The sequence below is a fragment of the Dipodomys ordii genome, unplaced genomic scaffold, assembly GCF_000151885.1.
Source record: "Dipodomys ordii isolate 6190 unplaced genomic scaffold, Dord_2.0 Scaffold141, whole genome shotgun sequence".
NCBI classification, from domain to species: domain Eukaryota; kingdom Metazoa; phylum Chordata; class Mammalia; order Rodentia; family Heteromyidae; genus Dipodomys; species Dipodomys ordii.
In genome coordinates, this window is record NW_012267357.1 from 969,191 (window position 1) to 987,720 (window position 18,530).

The following is an 18,530-nucleotide window of genomic DNA, read 5'->3' on the forward strand; positions in this document are numbered from 1 at the left end:
CCCCGACCGCCCGGACCGGCTCCCCGGAGCGGCGGGCCCATCCGCGGCCCCTGCTCTGCCGCCCTCCCGCGTTGGAGTTTTCTTTTCCCAATTTATTTCTTTACCTTTGTCTTCCCCACTTAAAAACTGTTCCTCCTATCCATCTTTGCCTTTCCCAATATCTCTAGCTTCTTATTTGTTTTACTTTCCATTTTTTTTTACAATGTCCTTCCACTTTAGGCTTTTCTTCACTCTTTGTCTTTTCCATCTACCTCCTCCCCCCCATTTCTATATGTCCTGTTACTCATGTTTTCCTTTCTTTAAAAAAATAAAACCTGGAGTCTTTCTCTTGTTCTTTATTTTTAATGAGTTTATTGTCTGTGTTCACATGTTTTCTTCACGTTCTCTCTTCTTTTTCGTTCTTGCCTTTATTTCTTTTTTTTCCCTGTCTTTTTCTCTCCTACGTCCTTATCGTGCTTTCTCTCCTTTTCTCAATGCCTTTTCCTCTTGGCTGCCTTCATCGTTTCTGTTGTTTTGTTTGTGTGTGTGTGTGTGTGTGTGTGTTTTCCTTTTTCTGTGTTCCCTGACCCTTTTGCAGTCTCTTTACCTTCTCTGCTTCGTCTCGCCTCTCCAAGCTTACAGTCCCTCTTCTTCCCGCTTCCAATCCCCTCCTACAGGCCTCCATCTAGCCTAGCTGCGTGCCAGTCCCCGAGGCTGGGGCCCCAGGCTACTGTGTGCATAGGCTTCGGGGAGGGGGGATGCCCACCCCTCCTCTTGGCGCCAGAGTCCCAGCTTTAACGCTAGAGTCTACTCCTCCAGGAGCACCCTCGACTTTTTAGGGGCAAGACCTCAGGGGACCCGAGCGAGGCAGGGGGCTGGCGGGCGGCCGCTGCAGACGCGGCCAAGAAGCTCACCTTCCATGTCCCTGGTGACTGTGCTGAAGTGCATCCCGGCCGGGGATCCTGGTTGCAGGCGAAGTTTCGCCCGATCGCTGGGGCCGGGGGCCCGGTGGGCGGCGCCCTCCGAGGCCTCGGCTGCAACGAGAGAGGCGATGCTGAACGCGCTGGCCCGGGGAGACAGCGGGCTCCGCGCGTCCATAGGCGCCCAGCGGCCTGGCCGGCGCCGCCTCCGACTGCGTGCGCCCAGCCGCACCGCGCCCAGCCCAGCCCGGGGGCGGGAGCCTATGGTGCCACTCACAGCCGCCGGCCCCAGGCCCAGGGGATTATGGCGTCATGGGCCCCCCATTTGGAGCCAATATCGGCCCAGGAGCCCGAACGGGTGGAGCACCCTGGAAGTTCAGGGCCCTCTTGCTTTCCAAGCTCTTTGCCCCTCGCCTCTGGTCTCAGAGCCCTCGGTGACCAACGCCCCTTGGACATCCCGCTGCTCCAGCGGAGATCGAACTTCTCTCTGTTCAGCGAAGCCACGGTCAGCTTTTACTGCCCTAGAGGTCAGGCCGCCATGTGGAGAGCACCCAGCTCCAGCCAAAGGTGGCAGAACACTGATGAAGCACCCAGGGCTCCGAGACCAGCTCTGCGCCTGCCCTTGGTCCCTACTGCCTCCTTCTCCTCCCCGGCTGCCCCTGCACCTGGGTGAGAGAGCTCCCGCGCTGGCCTCGGACAAATGCCCCAGGGCTTCGGAGTCCTCCGTTCCTCGGAGCTTCGGGACAGGCCCTAGCCCAGTAAATAATCTCACAGACCCCCTCAGGACGGTTTGCTGTCCTGGCTGGAGACCTGAGGGGGAGGGGATGACGCCCAGGCCGCGCAGCCTGGGAGCCCCAGCGTCATGCGCACCCGCCGTACTGCCTGCCTTTGGCCAGGACGCTTTTACATCCGGAGGGTGGGCAGTGCCCGCTCCTCCGACCTCCCTGCGCACCGGGAGGGCCGGGGGCGGGGCCTGGCCGGCCGAGGGAGCTGAGGACACGTTGGAGAAATTCAGGCCGGATGGTCATGGTCGGGTGCTGCCCCTTGCCACCTTCCAGCCAGCCTGAGCAGCGGGGGAAGGCCTTGCTACTGGGGTTCAGGACCAGCTCCTCAGCCTCTCGCCTCCAGGCTCAGGCATACATCTCCATGCCAATTCTTGATTTGGTCTGTGTCTCGCCTCCTATCTCTGGGTCCTCCTTTGGCCAGTTCAGTGTGTCCATGGCCTCTCTGTCCAGGGTCTCTCCAGTTAGGTATGAAGCCTGCAGCCTCCCAGAATCCTCCCTGATCCTGTTCTAAGGCCCTGGCTGCCAGGTTTCCAAGGCCTTTCTGCCTATGACCTTGCAGGTTCACGCTCTGCTTGTTGGGGATGGGAGTGGGAGGCAGGCAGCCTCTCCCTGGGCTTTTACAATCTCAGGCCTCTTATTCTGGACTGTACAGAATACTAGCCGGAAGCTGGGAAGGCCCAGAAACTGGAGACCAAGGCAGTGGACTCTAGTGTGAAGGGATTGGTTCTGGACTTCGGTCCAAGAAGGAGCATATGGCCAGGAGTATAGTGTGTATTGGGTCAGAACACAGATGGTGCTGGGTGCTGGGTGTGGTGTGTGTAACTGTGCCTAGGTGAGGAGGCCTTGGCTTGTCCCCAGCCTGCAGCTGGATTCCTTATGGACCCTGTAAGGAAAGGGTAACTGTCACCAGGGCATTCCTTGATCTCTGAGGGGCCATTTGGAGCTAACGATGACAGTGATCTGTGTCTTTCACTGAGGGGACCTGGGAGGACAATGTAAAGAATAAGGAATGCAGGGGGTGGGCAGCTGGGCTCCAGGTCCCTCTTCCCTCTTTCCTGAGCAGGGCCAGCCCACTGCCTTCAGGACCCCGGGAGGCCCACCCCTCATGGAAGGGAGCTGAGGTTTTCTGCAGGTGGCAAGGATCACGGGTGGGGCAGGTCATAGTAGTGATGCCCAGCACCAGAGGAGCCATGGACAGTGCAGGCTGTGGGTAGATGGGAACATGGAAATCAGAGCTACAGTGGGTGCTCATCTAAGTTTTTCATAGTGCCCAACTATGTGGGGTGCCCGAGGTTTCACCTTATACACACCTATAGGTGTGTACAAGCCAGGTTTGAGACCGTACACAAGGGCAACCCCGAGAAGCAAGAAGTGAAAGTGAAAACCCCCCAGGCATCCTGAGGACACAGAGTCTGCCCCTTAGGGCCCGGCCCCAAGGTCCCCAGAGCTCCTGATTCAAGTAGTTAAGAGAGCATTTCTTTCAGCCCCCATTAACCCTTTCACGCCATTAAGGGACTTAAAAGAGCTGGGTAGGCAAACGCGCCACAGAAAAGCCAACGGGCTTTTCTAGGGTGGGAACCCTAGCAAACAGCGGAGCTCTGGGGAACGGTGAGGGACCCCACGCAGCCCCTCTGCCGGCAGCCAACCCTGGACACCCGCTGCGGGTACTCACCCGCTGGACCGCGAAAGCCCCAGCCCCGAAGTTCAACGCTGGGACCTTTTCGAAGTCATTGGCTACAGGGACCCAAAGGCTTCCCGAAGTCCTGGAAGCGCGAGGCGGAGGGAGCGAGCCTCCAGCCCCGCTTTCTTCATCGCCCCTGGGGCAGGGCTCCTGGGACTTTTCCTCTCCGTCTTCTGAACCGGAGCTTCGCCGGCCTCCGCAGCCTCCCGGCTACTCACCCGAGCTCCTCTCGGTCCGTCGCCGCCCCATTATCCGTGCCCTCCCGTAGGCCCCGAGGGAGCGCACTACCCGGGGGCCTTAATGGCCCGGCACTTGCCTGTTCCGCACCCGCACGAACGCAGCGCCTCGCCCGCGGGAAGTATTCCTCCCTCACCTGGACCGGCTGCGTCTCCCTTCCGCCTCGCTCCCCCTGCCGGCCGCGCCTCCATTGCCGGGAGGTAGGAGACCTGGCTGGGAGCCGGCCCGGTGCGCACCCGGAGAGCGCGTCCCGGTGCGGGGTCGCGAGCAGCCGCCCCGGACCGGACTCCTTAGGGCGCCCTGCGCAGTTGGGACCTGAGATGCGCGCTCTGCTCCTCCACGCGCCATGCGGTGAGGGGACCCGCATTTCGCCACGCGAGGGGACTGGGAAGGGGAGGGCGTTCTCGATTTTTAAAAAATCGTTTTTACAGGCCTGCAACGCCAGGCTCGGCTTTGAAACTGGCGGTAAGATGTGGGGACCAGAAGCGTGGATGAGAATGGGAGGTTGGAGGGGTAGGGTGGGACTGAGCAAACCCAACAGGCTTGGCTCCCAGAAGCCCGCGCGTAGGTGCTGGGCTGCACCCCAGCATTGCCCCCTGGAGTCCGATGTGCCCCCACTCACTCACCCTTTGGCCTGGCATCTTCAGAGCTGGACGCGGAACAAGCCAAATTTCTGAAGATTTCTCCCCAGTGTGCGGGAGGCGGCCTCTTGGCTGCTCAGTTATCTGCCCAGCTCCGCCTCCCCTGGGCACACGTGGCTCCCCCAGGGGAGCCTCCGACAGGCCCCCCACGCCCACCGGCCAGTTCCTAGCTTCCCGTCCATTGTAAAGACACTGCCTGCCCGCCCGCCTGCCGCTGAGAATTCCGCTCAGCGCAGGCAGCCGCGGTCCCAGCTCTGGAAGATCCGCACACCCTGGTGTGCCTGTCTGGTGTGTTCACAGCACACAGATCCCCAAAACAAGGTGTGCAGGACCAGCTGTCCCCCCGCCCCGTGTTGGTTCCTAGCCTCTTAGAGCAAGGGTGGGTGCTCTGAGATGACCCTCCCCCCTTTTCCAGAAAGCAGAGCTCCAAGTGGCAGAATCAGGCTGTGACCCATAGGGACTTTGATAGAAACATAGTGGGACCTGGCTTTACAGTGCTCTGGTTAATTCCTTTCAGGACTTACGGTAACAAATTGCCTCTAACACTGGCCTCAAGGTCTCCAAGAAAGCAGGTCCTTCCCCAAGCGCAGCCAGTGCCCAGCCTTTCCTAGCTGACTGTCAGCAGCTCCGCCCAGGCCCCAGCCGCCTGGGATACATCAAGTCTTCAGCGTCCCACTGAAGTCAACCAAAGGCTCAACCTTCGTCTGAGGCGGGAGAGGCAGATGAGCTGGAAGCCTCTGTCCTTCCCAGATCCCAACACACTGGCTGGTGCCTCTGAAGTGACCAGGGTCCCCTTTGGGAGTGTTTCAGCCTGCTAAGGTGCTTTGCCTGAGGCAATGGTGATGGATACATTACAGGAGACTTTGTGACAGTGGAGACTTTGTGACAGGAGGGAGAACCCAGCCAATAGGAGCTCTGCATCTGCACGATCACAGGGTCACTTGTTTGTGGCCTCTCACCCATCTTTGGTCTCAAGATGCCTGGCTCCAAAGAAGCTGGTACTAACAGCACAGGCTCTGCATCAAAGCCATGTCACGCTTCCTGCCTGCATGCTGCACCCGTTGGTATAAGTGCCATAGACGAATATGGGTTTGAGCTTTGCAGCTCCAGATGTGTCTGGGAGGTGGATCCAGAACCTGGACCAGGCAGCTGCCTCCAGAAACTTTGCCTAGTGAGGTTGGAGAAGGGATGCAAATCCTCTTCACCAATCACCACAGCCCTCAAGGCCGCTTGGCCCTGCCCACCACAGCAGCTTCTGTCCTCTCTGAGCAGGGGGCATCCCTCTACTGAAAGGAAGTCCTTGCCAAAGAGTGTGCTGAGCAATGTAGGGTGTGACAAAATACAGCAAGCAGGACCCTCACCCAAATAGGTGATAGCACCCCCAGTTCCACAGTGCTCATGTGGTGGGGGGCAATGGTCTAAGGAGGGAACTGAGTGGCTCAAACATGTAGATCTGATTAAATTTTTGGCAAAGTCCAGGAAATTAGGAACAGCTTAGAGGGTCAGTTTGGTGGCATGGTGAGGATGCTGGCTGGGGTGAGCAGATGTGTGGCTCTTTCTGTAGCATCACCTAAGCCCCACTCCCTCCGAGCCAGGACAGTGCTTACCCCAGTTCTTGGGTCCCAGGCACCTGGTGACTACAAGATGAATAAAAAGAACAGTTGAGAGAAGCTAACAGAAAGAAAAATGGAGAGAGACCAAAAGAAGCTGACAGAAGAAGAGGTGGCAAAGCTGGGTATAAAAGAAGACAAGCTGAACACTGGTGGGTCACACCAGTAATCCTAGCTACTCAGGAGTCTGAGCTCTGAGGATAGCAGTTTGAAGCCAGACTGGGGAAGGACAGTCTAGAAACTCTTATCTCCAATTAATCACCAAAACATCAGAAATGGAACTAGGGCTCAAGTGGTAGAGCATTATCTTTAAGCAGAGCAGCTCAGGGACAGTGTCCAGGTCTTGAATTTTAGCCCTAGGACTAGCACACACACACACACAGAGAGAGAGAGAGAGAGAGAGAGAGAAGACAGATTGGAGATATGTTTCAAATGGTAAGAGTGCCAGACTAGCAAGTCCCAGGATTGCAAAAATAAAGTAAAATTTCCTATGGGTTTTGTGTTGGTGGTGCCGGTAGCTTATGTCTGTAATCCTCGCCACTCAGGAGGCTGAGATCTGGAGTATTTGGGTTTCAGGCCATATCCAAAATAACCAGCAATAAAACAAGGTTGAGGGCATAGCTCAGGGATACTGCATCAGCCATGTCAGTACAAGGACCTGCATTCAAACCCCAGTACTTCTGAAAGAAAGAAAGGAAAGAAAGAAAACAAGACAGAAGTACTCATTGCTGTGACTCTAGTCTGAGAGCTGAGAGGCAGTAGGCCAGTGTCACATAGCTGGGGACAGTTGAGTCCTGCCTACCATTGGTCCCCTTCCTCACTATGGGGCCAAGTGCCCAAAAAGGCAGATGGGGGAGATCTGGGGCAAAGGATGGGTCTGGCCAGATGGGTGATAGCACCTCCTGCTTCGCCCCACCTCTCAGGGCACCAGGGTCCCCTATAGGTTGGAAGTTCCCACAACCCCAGAACAAATAAACAAACAGACAGACTGATGGACAGCCAGAGCCTGAGACCCTCTCCAATTTCTGAGCCTGTTGATTTAGCTGCCCACTTGGCGGGAGAATCCAGCCACATGGGGAGGCAGCTGTCCATCTTCTGGCCACAAGAGCCCCTCCACCCCAGGTGCTGTCAGGCAGAGGTGAGGTGCTATGGAGGGAGTGGCTGGGGAAAACAGCCCCTTCCCTTCCTCCATGGGCCAAGCAGAAAATGCTACACTGTCAGGGGAAGAGCTAGGTCTCCAAAGCCCCTCTTCAGGGGCTTTGCTGGCTGAGGGTAAGAGGTCTGAAGATAGATCCATACTCATCGTTTCTCCAGCTTCTTCTGGTCTACACCCCAACTGGATAGGATTTCCCATGTGCCCATGTTTGGGGACCCTATCACCACGTTCACATGTGTCACATAATGTCACACATAACACTGAACGGACCTGAGTCCACACACCATGGACTTCTTGAATGTATAATCATAACATACCATAATATGGTCCAGGCATGCCTGGACTCAGGGGAATATGCTGTCAGGCACACAGACATGAGCACAGACATAAGGGTGACACTGCACAAACCCAGTCATCCACCCAAGAGGGTGCACACACAGCAACATGTACCCCACCTGGGCACAGATCTGCACATGTGTGCAAGCTTGTCACTCACAGGGCCTGCTGTCACTCATCCTCACTCCTGATGTCATGGATTTCAGTCATAGTGGGGCCTTTGACTCTTTTTCAACAAGGCTCCTGTGGAACATGATGCTTGCTGCATGGGGTAGGAAGAAGAAAATATTTCCATCAGTTCGTACATTTGTGCTGGGTGTTTCCTGAAGGTGACATTCTCTGGTGATGGCCCTTTGGAGAAGCTCTGACTGGCCAATGTCTTAGATACTGGAAGATTCTACCATAGTCAATGGACAAGCTTCTGGACAAAGTCACTGGGAGTCACGCTCCATGCTCAGCAACTGGGTCTAGCTTGGTGATAATAGGGACCAGAAAAGCTTGGCAGGCCTGAGACCTCCCTGTAGTCACTCTACTACTCCATCTTTCCCCTTAAGGCATTTAATTTTATTTCATTTCCTTTTCAGGGCTGGTGATTGAGGTTAGGGCCTTGTACATACCAGGCCAGTGCCCTAACTCTGAGCTGCATCCTTAGCCCTTCCCCTTTTCCTTTTTATGAGCATGCATGCCAATACTGGAGCTTGTACTCAGGGCCTAGGTGTTGTACCTTAGCTTTTTTGTTCAAGTCTGACACTCTACCAGACAGACCACTTCTGGCATTTTGGTGGATATAATGAGAGATAAAAGTCTCATGAGATTTCCTGCCCAGACTGCCTTGATCCAAGATCCCAGCCTTCTGAGTAGCTAGGAGGCTGAGATTACAGATGTGAGTTGAAGGAATTTTAGGTTTGTTGTCATTTTTTTTTCTCTGTGTGTGCCAGTCCTGGGGCTTGAACTCAGGGACTAGATGTTGTCCCTGAGATTTCTTTGCTCAAGGTTAGTGCTCTACTCTTGAGCCACAGCCCCACTTCTGTGTTTTCTTTTCTTTTCTTTTTTTTGGGGGGGGTACTTAATTGGAGATAAGAGTCTCATGAACATTTTTACTCAGGCTGGCTTTGAACCTCGATCCTCAGATCTCAGCCTGATGGAGCAGCTAGGATTATAGGTGTGAGCCACCAGCACCTGGCACTTAAAGTATTTTAAATAACAAACCTATCAGACTGAGAACTTTTGTCCAATGCTCAATTAATTCTAGTGTGCACATTCACTTTGACAGCAAAGTATGGTTATTTGGAGAAACTGAAACTAGAAATCCAGCCAAAATGCACTGCAGACTTGGCTCCTACCGCCCCCCCCCCCAATGCTTCACGCTCCTCCCTGTCCATTCTGCTCCCTGCCAGAGCTCCCAGAGTTGCTGGATCATCCTCATTGGCCTTAAACCATGTCCAGATGCCTAGCCTGGTACCCAGAGGCTACGTGCTCACTGTGTACAGCAGGCCCACCTTGGCTGCCTCCCCTTTGTCGTTGGGGGCTGACTGTAGGCAGGTGAGCTGTTTTAGCTGGGAGCAGGTGGCAGAGACATTGTTGTCACAACGGATTGGCACAAGGATAGAGCAGCCTGATAGATGAAGGCCTTGTAGTCCCTTTGCTGCGGGCCTGAGCACACCAGCACCACTGTGTTCTGCTGGGGACAGAAGCTGGAAGGGAGATTCCAGATCCCCTTGCCTGCAGGGCTTGCATGCCAGCCTCTCCTGGGGAGGATGGTGGAAGACAGGGCCCTTGGCCCCTGCTTCAGAGCAGCGGTATAACCCACTTGTCATGAGATGGTATCAGAAGTGAGCCTTGCCCTGTGTGTCTTTGGGTCTAGGATGTACCTAGACATACTGTGTCCATCTGAGAAGTGGAATTATGCTTGAGGCTCCTTAAGGTGGACAGAGGGATCTTGTGTTGGTTCTCAATCATAGCTCCTCAGCTGATGCCACCATCACTGCTGTCACCCCTCCATCCCTGCTGGTCCCCAACACTGTGAGTCTGGCAACCCTGGACTCTGCCATTCATGCACAGTCTTCAAGCCTGGTCTGGGGTTTCAGATGTGGCATGTCAGCTATGCCCCCCCAGTTAGAATCTCACTTTGCCTGGCTTTCCCATTGGCTTACATGCCTCCACATAGCCTCGGTTTCTCCAGGTCCAAGAGTGTGGCCCCAGCCCCACCCCAGCTCTGACAAATCCCTTCCCTCCTCTGAGGCTTTGCTGAACCAGGTTGGAATTTCTCAAAAGCAAACAAACAGGCGAGCTCAGAGTTGCGGTTTGCAGAGCTCAGATTCCTCTCAGGTCTGTCTGGACCAGCCTCAGGCCCTGCTGGCCACCCCCATGCGGTCAGTGGGGCCCCCACTCCCTTCCCCCAGAGCTGGACCAGAGCAAGGGCTCAGGCTGGGAGCTCACAATCCTGGACAGCACTTGCAGGCCAGGTCTCTTCCCAGCACCTGGCAAGGACAGCAGGAGACCTGGGCAGGAGGTGAATGGGACCTAGTGCAGGGAAGGTGGAGTAGAGAGGGTTGGGGGCTCTCAGAGGAGGGAGGAAGGGCTTTAGGGGAGATATGTGGAGCAAGCCATCAGAGGGGTACAGAGACTCTGGCAGGGCAGGGTGTGGGGCTTCGTGGGAACATGGGGTTGGGAGAAGCAGGAGGGGCAGGAGGGCACCTCCAGGGGCTAGAGACTAGGAGGGAGGGTGGAGGCTCTTGCCAGGTGGTCTTAATCTCCTCAGTGAAATAAGAGTCCTGGGGGCGGGCGGGGGAGATGGGAGCAGAGACAGCTGCGGGGCTGGATGGGGATGGGCCTGACGGAGGAGTAGAGGCTGGGGGCCAGAGCCCCTGTCTGTGGGCCTTCTCCCCAGGCAGTCCTCTAAACAGGTTCTCTGGGCTGAGATGGGCTTGCTTTGCCCAGGCAGAAGTCCCCCCTCCCCTCCACCTTTGGGTCCTCACTAAGCTGTTGAAGACTCTGAGGTAATGTGGGGGGTGGAATGGGGAGGAACTATTGGAGAAGGGGGAGAGAAGATGAAGGACTCCTCAGCATTGGGGCTAGGAGAGGGAGGGTCTGTCCCACGGAGGGGTTTTCCACAAATGGAGAAACTGAGGCTGAGAGCGGCTGGGTGAAGCTAGCCTCACAGTCATGCCTCAGAGACAAAGAAAGGGTTGTAGGGTGGCATGGAAGAGCTGGTTGCCCATTAATGCTAAGTAGGTGCTTGGCACAGCTGTGCCGGGCGGGCAGACAGACATCCGGATGTGAGTTTTCACTGGTTCCCTGAAACCACTCCTGCCCCTCCCTCCAGGCTTCCTGCCAGGACCCAAGGACCAGTGGCCATTCCACACTGTGTGGGGGCGGGCGCCAGGCGGTCTCAGGTGTCTCTGAAGACAGCCAGGCCCTGGGGCAGATGTGAGCAGCTGGAGGTTAAACCCAGCCTGGAGAAACTGAGGCAGTGACCCTGACAAAGTGGGTATGTAGCAGGTAAGGTGACAGCACCTGAGCTAGACCTGGATCTTTGGTAGAATTCCTGTGTAGTCCATTTACTTAGGTCCTGGCTCTTGTGTGGATATACTTTCTCCCTTGCCCCCACCCCCCAACCTATGTCCCCTCCTTCTGAACTGATAAACCCACCTCAGAGCGGCATCCCTCAACACCATGAGGGCTCCAGGCTCTGCTTTGCTGCCTCTGCCTGCTTCCTGGGGGGGGGAAGTGGCCCTCACCCCAGAACCCCTTCTTCTGAAGTTCTTCTACCTAGCCAAGCTAAGTCTGTGCTTTCCTAAATCTGCTACAATCATTACTTTTTAAATTTTTAAAAATATTTTTAGAATGTTCAGAAAGTGTGGGGGGGGGCGGGATGTACAACAGGCTTGAACTCAGGACCTTGAACTCTCACTTGCCTTTTTCTCTTAAGGCTGGTGCTCTACCATTTGAGCCACACCTCCACTTATGGCTCATTTTCTTTGGGTGGGGGGAGTTAATTAGAGATAAGAGTCTCAGATTTGTCTGTCTGAGTAGGCTTCAAATTGTGATCCTCAGATCTCAGCTTCCTTAGTAGCTAGGATTACAGTCATGAGCCAGTGGCTCTTGGCTCACAAAAGAAAAAGATTGTGTGTATCATGCAAAACACAATGAATTAGAGCATGTATATACACTCTGTGGAATGGTTAGATGTAGCTAACAAATAACCTCACACTCTGGTCTCTTGGCACTTTTCAGGAATACAACGTATTTGACGAACTGTTTAACAAAATGAATACCAGGAAGCTGAAACATGTTTGTGGGGGTAGAGGGGGTGGGAGGGGAGACAAGGGGGCCATGAGTAGAGAGAGGAAGGGTGAGCTAATGCAGTCATGCAGTCATTATAATCTATGTACATTATGTTAAAGTTGAACTATGTAACTTGAGAGAAGGGGTGGGAGGGGGAAAGATAGGGGAGAATGATAGAAAGGGTGATAGTGACCAAGAAGTGTTGTACTTATAATCTAACTTATTGAGTTGAAATCACTTTGTAGAACTATTTAATAAAAAAAATAAAGAACACATGGTATTGTCACTAACTATAGACATCAAGCTGTACAAGAGATCTCTTGAAGTTATTCCTATCAGATTGTAATTACGTATTTTTTGGCCAACATTGCCCATTCCTTCTAATTTCTCTGGTTCCTGATAACCACCATTCTAATTCCTTAAAAAAAAAAAAACCAAACCCTTGTATTTTATTGTATTATATTGCATTTGCTGGTTTTAGGCTTTTTGCTTTTTGTTTTGTCAGTCATGGAGCTTGAACTCAGGGCCTGGGCATTGTCCCTGAGCTTTTTTGCTCAAGGCTAGGGTTCTACCACTTTGAGCTACAGTGCCATTTCCAGTTTTCTGGTGGTTAATTGGATATAAGAGTCTCACAGACTTTCCTGCCTGGGTTGGCTTTGAACCTCAGTCCTCAGATCTCAGCCTTCTGAGTAGCTAGGATTACAGGCAGGAGCCACTAGCACCAGGCTGGTTTTAGGGTTTAAACTCCGGGCCTGTGCTCTTGCTTGGCTTGCTTGCTTACAATTAATGATGTACCACTTGAGCCATGCCTTCAGTCTGGCTTTTTACTGGTTGCTTTGAAGATAGACTCTCATGGACTTTTAATCTTCAATCCTCTAGATAGCTAGGATTACAGGTGTGAGCCATCAGTACCAGGCAAAGTTTTTAGATTCTGTATTTGAGACCATATGGCATTTGTCTTCCTATGCTGGCTTGATTCACTTAGCATAACATTCTCCAGGTTCATTCATGTGTGGCAAATGACAGGATTCCACCCTTTTTATGGTTGAATAATACTCCATTTGAATGGATATACCGTGCTTTCTTTATTCAATTGACATTTGATAGACATATACATTGTTGTCATTTCTTGGCTACTGTAACCAGTGTTAAAATGAACATGGGAGTCAGAGGTCTCTCTGACATCTCATTTCCTCTGGATGTAGACCCCATAGCTGGATTACTGGATTATATGGTAATTAAATTTTTAATTTTGAGGAATTTTATGCTGTTTTTCAATATAATGGTTTTAATCTATATTCGCATAGTTTATGTGCACAGGTTCCCTTTCCTTTTCTCCATATCCTAAACCATACTTGTTAGCCTTTTTCTTTTCTTTTCTTTTTTTTTGACAATGATGGGGATGGAACCCAGGGCCTTAGACAAGTGCTCTACTCCTGAGTTACATTCCCATCCTTTTTTCCTTCCTTCCTTCCTTCCTTCCCTCCCTCCCTCCCTTCCTCCCTCCCTCCCTTCTTTCCTTCCTTCCTTTCCTCCTTCCCTTTCTCCCTCCCTTCTTTCTTCCTTTCTTCCTTCCATTCTTCCCTCTCTCCCTCCTTTACTTCCTCCTTCCCTCCTTCTTTTCCTTCCTTCTTTCCTTTTTGTCTTTCTTTCTCTGTGTTGCTGTACTAGGGCCCGAATTTAGGACCTTGCATTCAGGCACTCTATCACTTGAGCCATGCTTTCAGCCCTTTTTTCTTTTAATTATATTTCAGAGAGGGAGAGAGAGAGTCCTGAGCCTTGAATTCAGGCCTGGGTGCTGTCCCTGAGCTTCTTTTGCTCAAAACTAGCATTCTACCACTTGTGCCATAGCTCCACTTCCAGCTTTTCTGGGGGTAGTTAATTGGAGAAAAGAGTCTCTCCTTCTTTCCTGCCTGGACTGGCTCTGTGATACTCAGATCTCAGCCTCCTAAGTAGCTTGAATTACAGGCATGAGCCACTGGTGACAGACTATTTAGAATTTATTTTTTCTACTGTTGAATTCTCCGAGTTTCCTCTATATTTTGCTGATCAACTCCTCATCAGAGATGGACTTGGCAAAGTTTTTCTCCCATGCTGGGGATTGTTTGTATATTGTATTGATTATTTTCTTTGCAGAGCTTAACCTTTTTAGTTTGATGTAATCCTATTTGCCTGATTTTGCTTTGTTGCCTGTGTTTTTGACAAAGTCTTCATTTAAGGCACAGTAACTTTTAATTTCCAGAGATTTAATAGGGCGAGCGATACCCTGCAGATATCCAGTGAAGCCACAGAGGCAGAGAAAGCAGCTCAGGATTAAGGGAAGAGATTTCTAGGAGGAGATTTGCTCTCAAATGAAGATTTGCTGTGTGATCAGCAGAGCTTCCTGGGAGGGATGTGAACGGGGTTCCTGTGGGGAAGGTAGGAGACCTTTCCTCCCTGAGGGCAGTGGGATGCAGTCTCAAGGGCTGGATAGACAGGCATCTTCCTCACTGCAGCCCAAGGCTTCTGGTTGACCTCCTACAATGGAAGCCTCTTGGGAAACTGGTCCTAAAGTCCAGTCTGTGCTTCATCCACTCTATGATCAGGGGCCTCATGCCCCCTTCCTAGACAGTGTGGACTTAAGACTCTTGCTTTCCTTGTCCACAGATCTTTTATGGTAGCCTAGGAGTGAGGGTGTGAGGAGTGACCATAGGATGGATCAGATAATAAAGACAGAGGTCTGAGGCTTCAGCAGAAGGCAACCCCAGGCTGGGCACAGTAGCTGATGTCTGTAGTTTAGTTACTTTGGAGGCAAAGGTAGGAGGATGACTTGAGCCCAGTAGTTCAAGGGCAGCCTGGGTACATGGCAAGATCCATCTCAAAATCAAACACAGCTAGGTGCTGGTGGTTCATATCTGTAGTCCTAACTATTCAGGAGGCTGGGATCTAAGGAGCATGGTTCAGAGCAAGCCTGGGTAGGAAAGTCTTTGAGACTCTTATTTCTAATTAACCACCACCACCAAAACCAAAATGAAACAGCAACAAAAATACCCTAGAGGTGGAGGTATGGCTCAAGTGGAAGATTACTAGCCTTGAGTGAAAATGCTAAGGGCTAGCCACTGGCCCTGAGTTCAAGCCCTAGTACCAGTACACACACACACACACACACACACACACACACACACACAAATATAATTTGCATTAAATGAAGGTCTAGCCAGGCGCTGGTGGCTCTAGCTACTCAGGAGGCTGAGATCTGAGGATCGCGGTTCAAAGCCAGCCGGGGCAGGAGAGACCGTGAGACTCCTATCTCCAATAAATCACCAGAAAACCGGAAGTGGCGCTGTAGCTCAAGTGGTAGAGCGCTCGCCTTGAGCTGAAGAGCTGAGGGACAGCGCCCAGGCCCAGAGTTCAAGCCCCATGACCGACAAAAAAAATAAAAATAAAAAAAATAAAATAAAAAATAAAAATAAATAAATAAATAAATGAAGGTCTAATTCATACATATGTAATATATAAAAATATAGATATATATCTGTGAAAAAGGTGTATACAACAAGCATAACACAGTAGTAGGTATTCAAGAATATTTTTATTATTGTTCCTTTAGGAGGTAACACTGGAATGGTTTTTTTTTTGTCTTTTGTGTTTTTTTTCTGCATGTTTGGGACGCTAGGTTGTCTTTTAGTTTATTCACTCAAAGCTGATGCCCTACCACTTAAGCCACACCTCCACTTCCAGCTTTTTGTTGTTGTTGTTTGGTTTTGGTGAGTAATTGGAGATAAGAGTCTCACAGACATTCCTGCCAGTGCTGGCTTTGAACTAGGATCTTCATATCTCAGCCTTCTGAATATTTAGGATTACAGGTGTCAGCCACTAGTATCCAGCATAAATTATACTTTCATGAACAACAAGCACTTGCTCAGGATACTGCCCCATTGCTACTGCCTACTCCTGATGCAGGATCTCTCCCCTGTTCTACATGTGTTAGCTCTTTTACTGTAGCCACAGGTCCCTAGCTCTGATATCAAGATGGGATGTCTCCAAGATGGCACCCAGGCCCTTCTAGATCTTCTGGCAGCTCCCACCTTCAAACAACCATTAATTCTGAAGCCTAGCCCTGGAGTTGTTCCCCATGGCCAGCATGGACAGCTAGCATCAAGCATCTTGGATTTCAGATTGGAGACCCCCCACCTGGTGGCAGCTGACACCTGAGCCCACCCTTTCACAGCACCAGGGGCAGGGGTGAGTGACCTGGTTGGAGACAGCCTCTGTGAGAATGATTGGAAGATACTAATGTCACTTGTCTTGGTGCCAATGGGGACACAGAGGCACAGAATAGGGTAAAGCTACGGACTTCTCAAGGGTGTGAACCAGCCAAGGGGTTCATGACAACCCAGCCTGGCCCTGCCTCTGATGCCCTGCCCACTCCTGCTGTCCACCCTCCCACCAGGCAGAAAATGGCATTTCCTCCACCCCCCACCCCAGGGAGTGACACAGAGCTGGCAAAACAAACAGGCTGTTCCTCCCGTGGCCCTCGGCTGGTGATGGATGGCCAGAGGGGCTGGCTGTGCTGATGGACAACGGCTCATCATGTGTGGGCCCAGGACAGGCTAGCCAGGCTCAGAAACACAACAGAGCTGAGGTGCTGGGCCTCTACCTACCCTGAGACTCTTCTGGGCCAGGGACCTAGGAAGGAAGAAAGCCAGGGACACCAATATCCATACCCTCCTTATTGGTGCTTTTGGGATCATAACCCAGATCCCTAAGATGGGGTCTTTCATGTCCCCACACTTGCTCTGCCCTGTGGACCTCTCTAGTCCTCTGCATGTCCAGGAGCCTCCATGGCTCCATCCCCCAGCAGAGCTGAGCAGGCTACACATTGCTGTGTCTGTTGGGCTCATGGGGAGCCAAACTTGGGGACTTGGCACCAGTGGGAGAAAAGGCCCTGAAGGGGGCTGGGTCTCCAACTTAGGATAACATCAGGTGGGCCCATGAATAGGGCCTGTGTAGTGAATAACAGCAATATAGAGCAGGGTTCTAGCTACTGAGGAGGCCGAGATCCAGAAGAGTGAGGTTCAAAGCCAACTCAAGCAGAAAAGTTTGCTAGACTCCATCTCTAAACCAGCAAAATTTTGAGTTAGAGACATGACTCAAGTGATAGAGCACCTGTCAAGCAAGCAGAATACAAAGTCCCCGAGTTCAAACACCAATACTGGTAAATAATAATAGCAATAACAATCATGACAATGGTAACAGCAACACAGGGTCATAGAGGTTGGCAGACCCTGCCCACCTACCCCACTCCTGTTCTTATGCTAGCTTCTCTGTCTGGTGGGGCCAGTGGCTAATGCTTCACCATAGAGATGGGTAGATTGAGGTTTGAGGGAAGTCTGGAGGTCTGAGGGAATACAAGCCAAGCCTAGGCAGACCCCGCCATGTGCTCCTGAGCCCTAGCACCCCATTTCAACCACAGTAGCTATCTCACACTGGGCTGGACTCAGACCCTTCTGGCCCTGTCTGCCAGCTACCTGTGGGGGCCCAAGGGACACCCAGCTATCCAGCCTGAGGCCTGCTGTAGTTGGGGTCATTCAACTGGTGACTGGTCAGAAAGGAAGGGGCAGCTGTGGCCAGGCCTCTGACCCTCCAGCTGTTCAGCCCCACTGAGGACACGTCTGGCCCAGAGGAAGCTTCCGAGACCCCCACTTCCTGAAGCTCAGAGGAAACTGGGCGGCTGCTTCCGTCCAGAGCCCCCAGCCTTGTCCTTAGCTCCTGCTGTCCCAGTCTACAGCCCCCCCCTCCACCCGCCAGCCCCTCAGTGATGTTTCCTGCTGCTAGAGAGTAGGGGACCCAGGAGGGTGACCCAGAGACTTACCCAGATCTGGGGTCAAAGGGGGGGGCAGGAAACTTGGTGGACCTGAGCTGGGCTGAAGAGTGACCTCCCCTGGAGACCAGGCTGCCCATGACCTCTCCCCTAAGACCCATTAGGTCCAGGACAGCTGCTGGTTCAAGGCCAGTGCTGTGGGGATGTAGACAAGGGGATGTTGATGTAGCCATAAGCTTCTAGGATGAACTGGGGATGTCTGAGTCCCACACCCCCTTCTCCCTAAGATGGGCCTGGAGGTATCAGGTGATCCCAGAGCATGGTGAGTCTGGAGGAGGCTGTTTGTGTCACTGAGGAACTTTGGGGATAGGGCAAGTTGTGTCTACTCTGCTCAGGGTCATGGCACAGAATGGAAGGCACTAGGGGAGGCCCTGGAGTGTAGTACCTAACAGTCTGTGTGAGAACACAACACCCATGCCCCCCCCATACTATGGGGGCAGGAAGTGTGGGGTCCAGCCCAGGCTGGCAGAATGAGGGGAAGAACACTAAGGCCCAAGCAAGGCAGGAAGTGGCCCTGGGTTCCAGCAATGCTGGTGTGGCTGGGAGCAGCCATTTCCTCCCTGGAAACATCCTGTGGGGGTGGCGGGAGGGATGAGGGTGGGAGGGATAAGAGCTCCATCTCTGACTGGGCAGGAAGGGCCTGGGCCTCAGTGTCCCTAGGGAAAAGTTCTGGGAACCCCTGGAGAGTGTGATGTCATGGTGGGGGCTGAGTCTCTGGAGCTGAAAGGCTCTCTTGGGCTCCCCACATCATGACCTTGACTTCTCGCCTACCCCTTGGGCTATGCTCCCTGGACAATCAAGGGCCATCGGCTTCATCTTCTATACCACCAGCCTCAGTTTCCCCTTATGTATATCATGGCCAGAGTCTCCCAACCTGCATGTAGTTGATAGATAGAGGGATGAGGATCTGAGAGATCTGCTAGGCTGTACAGCCCTAGAGCTGAGCCCCAATTACCAGGCTGGGCCCAGGCAAATGGCCCAGTCCCAGCTGCCCCTGCTTCAGGCCCCAAGAAGGGTCAGCATCTCAGTGCCCCC

At 52.6% G+C, this 18,530-nt stretch overlaps 1 protein-coding gene across 1 annotated transcript in view; it reads right to left on the bottom strand.

The window, feature by feature from the left end:
- Tbx1 (T-box 1) overlaps window positions 1-3,950 on the bottom strand; it is a 10,587-nt gene extending 6,637 nt beyond the window's left edge. Inside the window, exons 1-5 of the mRNA XM_013031502.1 lie at window positions 3,739-3,950; window positions 3,584-3,649; window positions 3,357-3,447; window positions 1,314-1,386; window positions 894-1,160 (exon numbers count right to left, since the gene is read on the bottom strand). Of these exons, the coding sequence (XP_012886956.1) occupies window positions 894-1,160; window positions 1,314-1,386; window positions 3,357-3,447; window positions 3,584-3,649; window positions 3,739-3,950 (709 nt within the window). The remainder of the gene's footprint in view (window positions 1-893; window positions 1,161-1,313; window positions 1,387-3,356; window positions 3,448-3,583; window positions 3,650-3,738) is intronic.
- Between the last annotated feature and the right edge of the window lie 14,580 nt (window positions 3,951-18,530).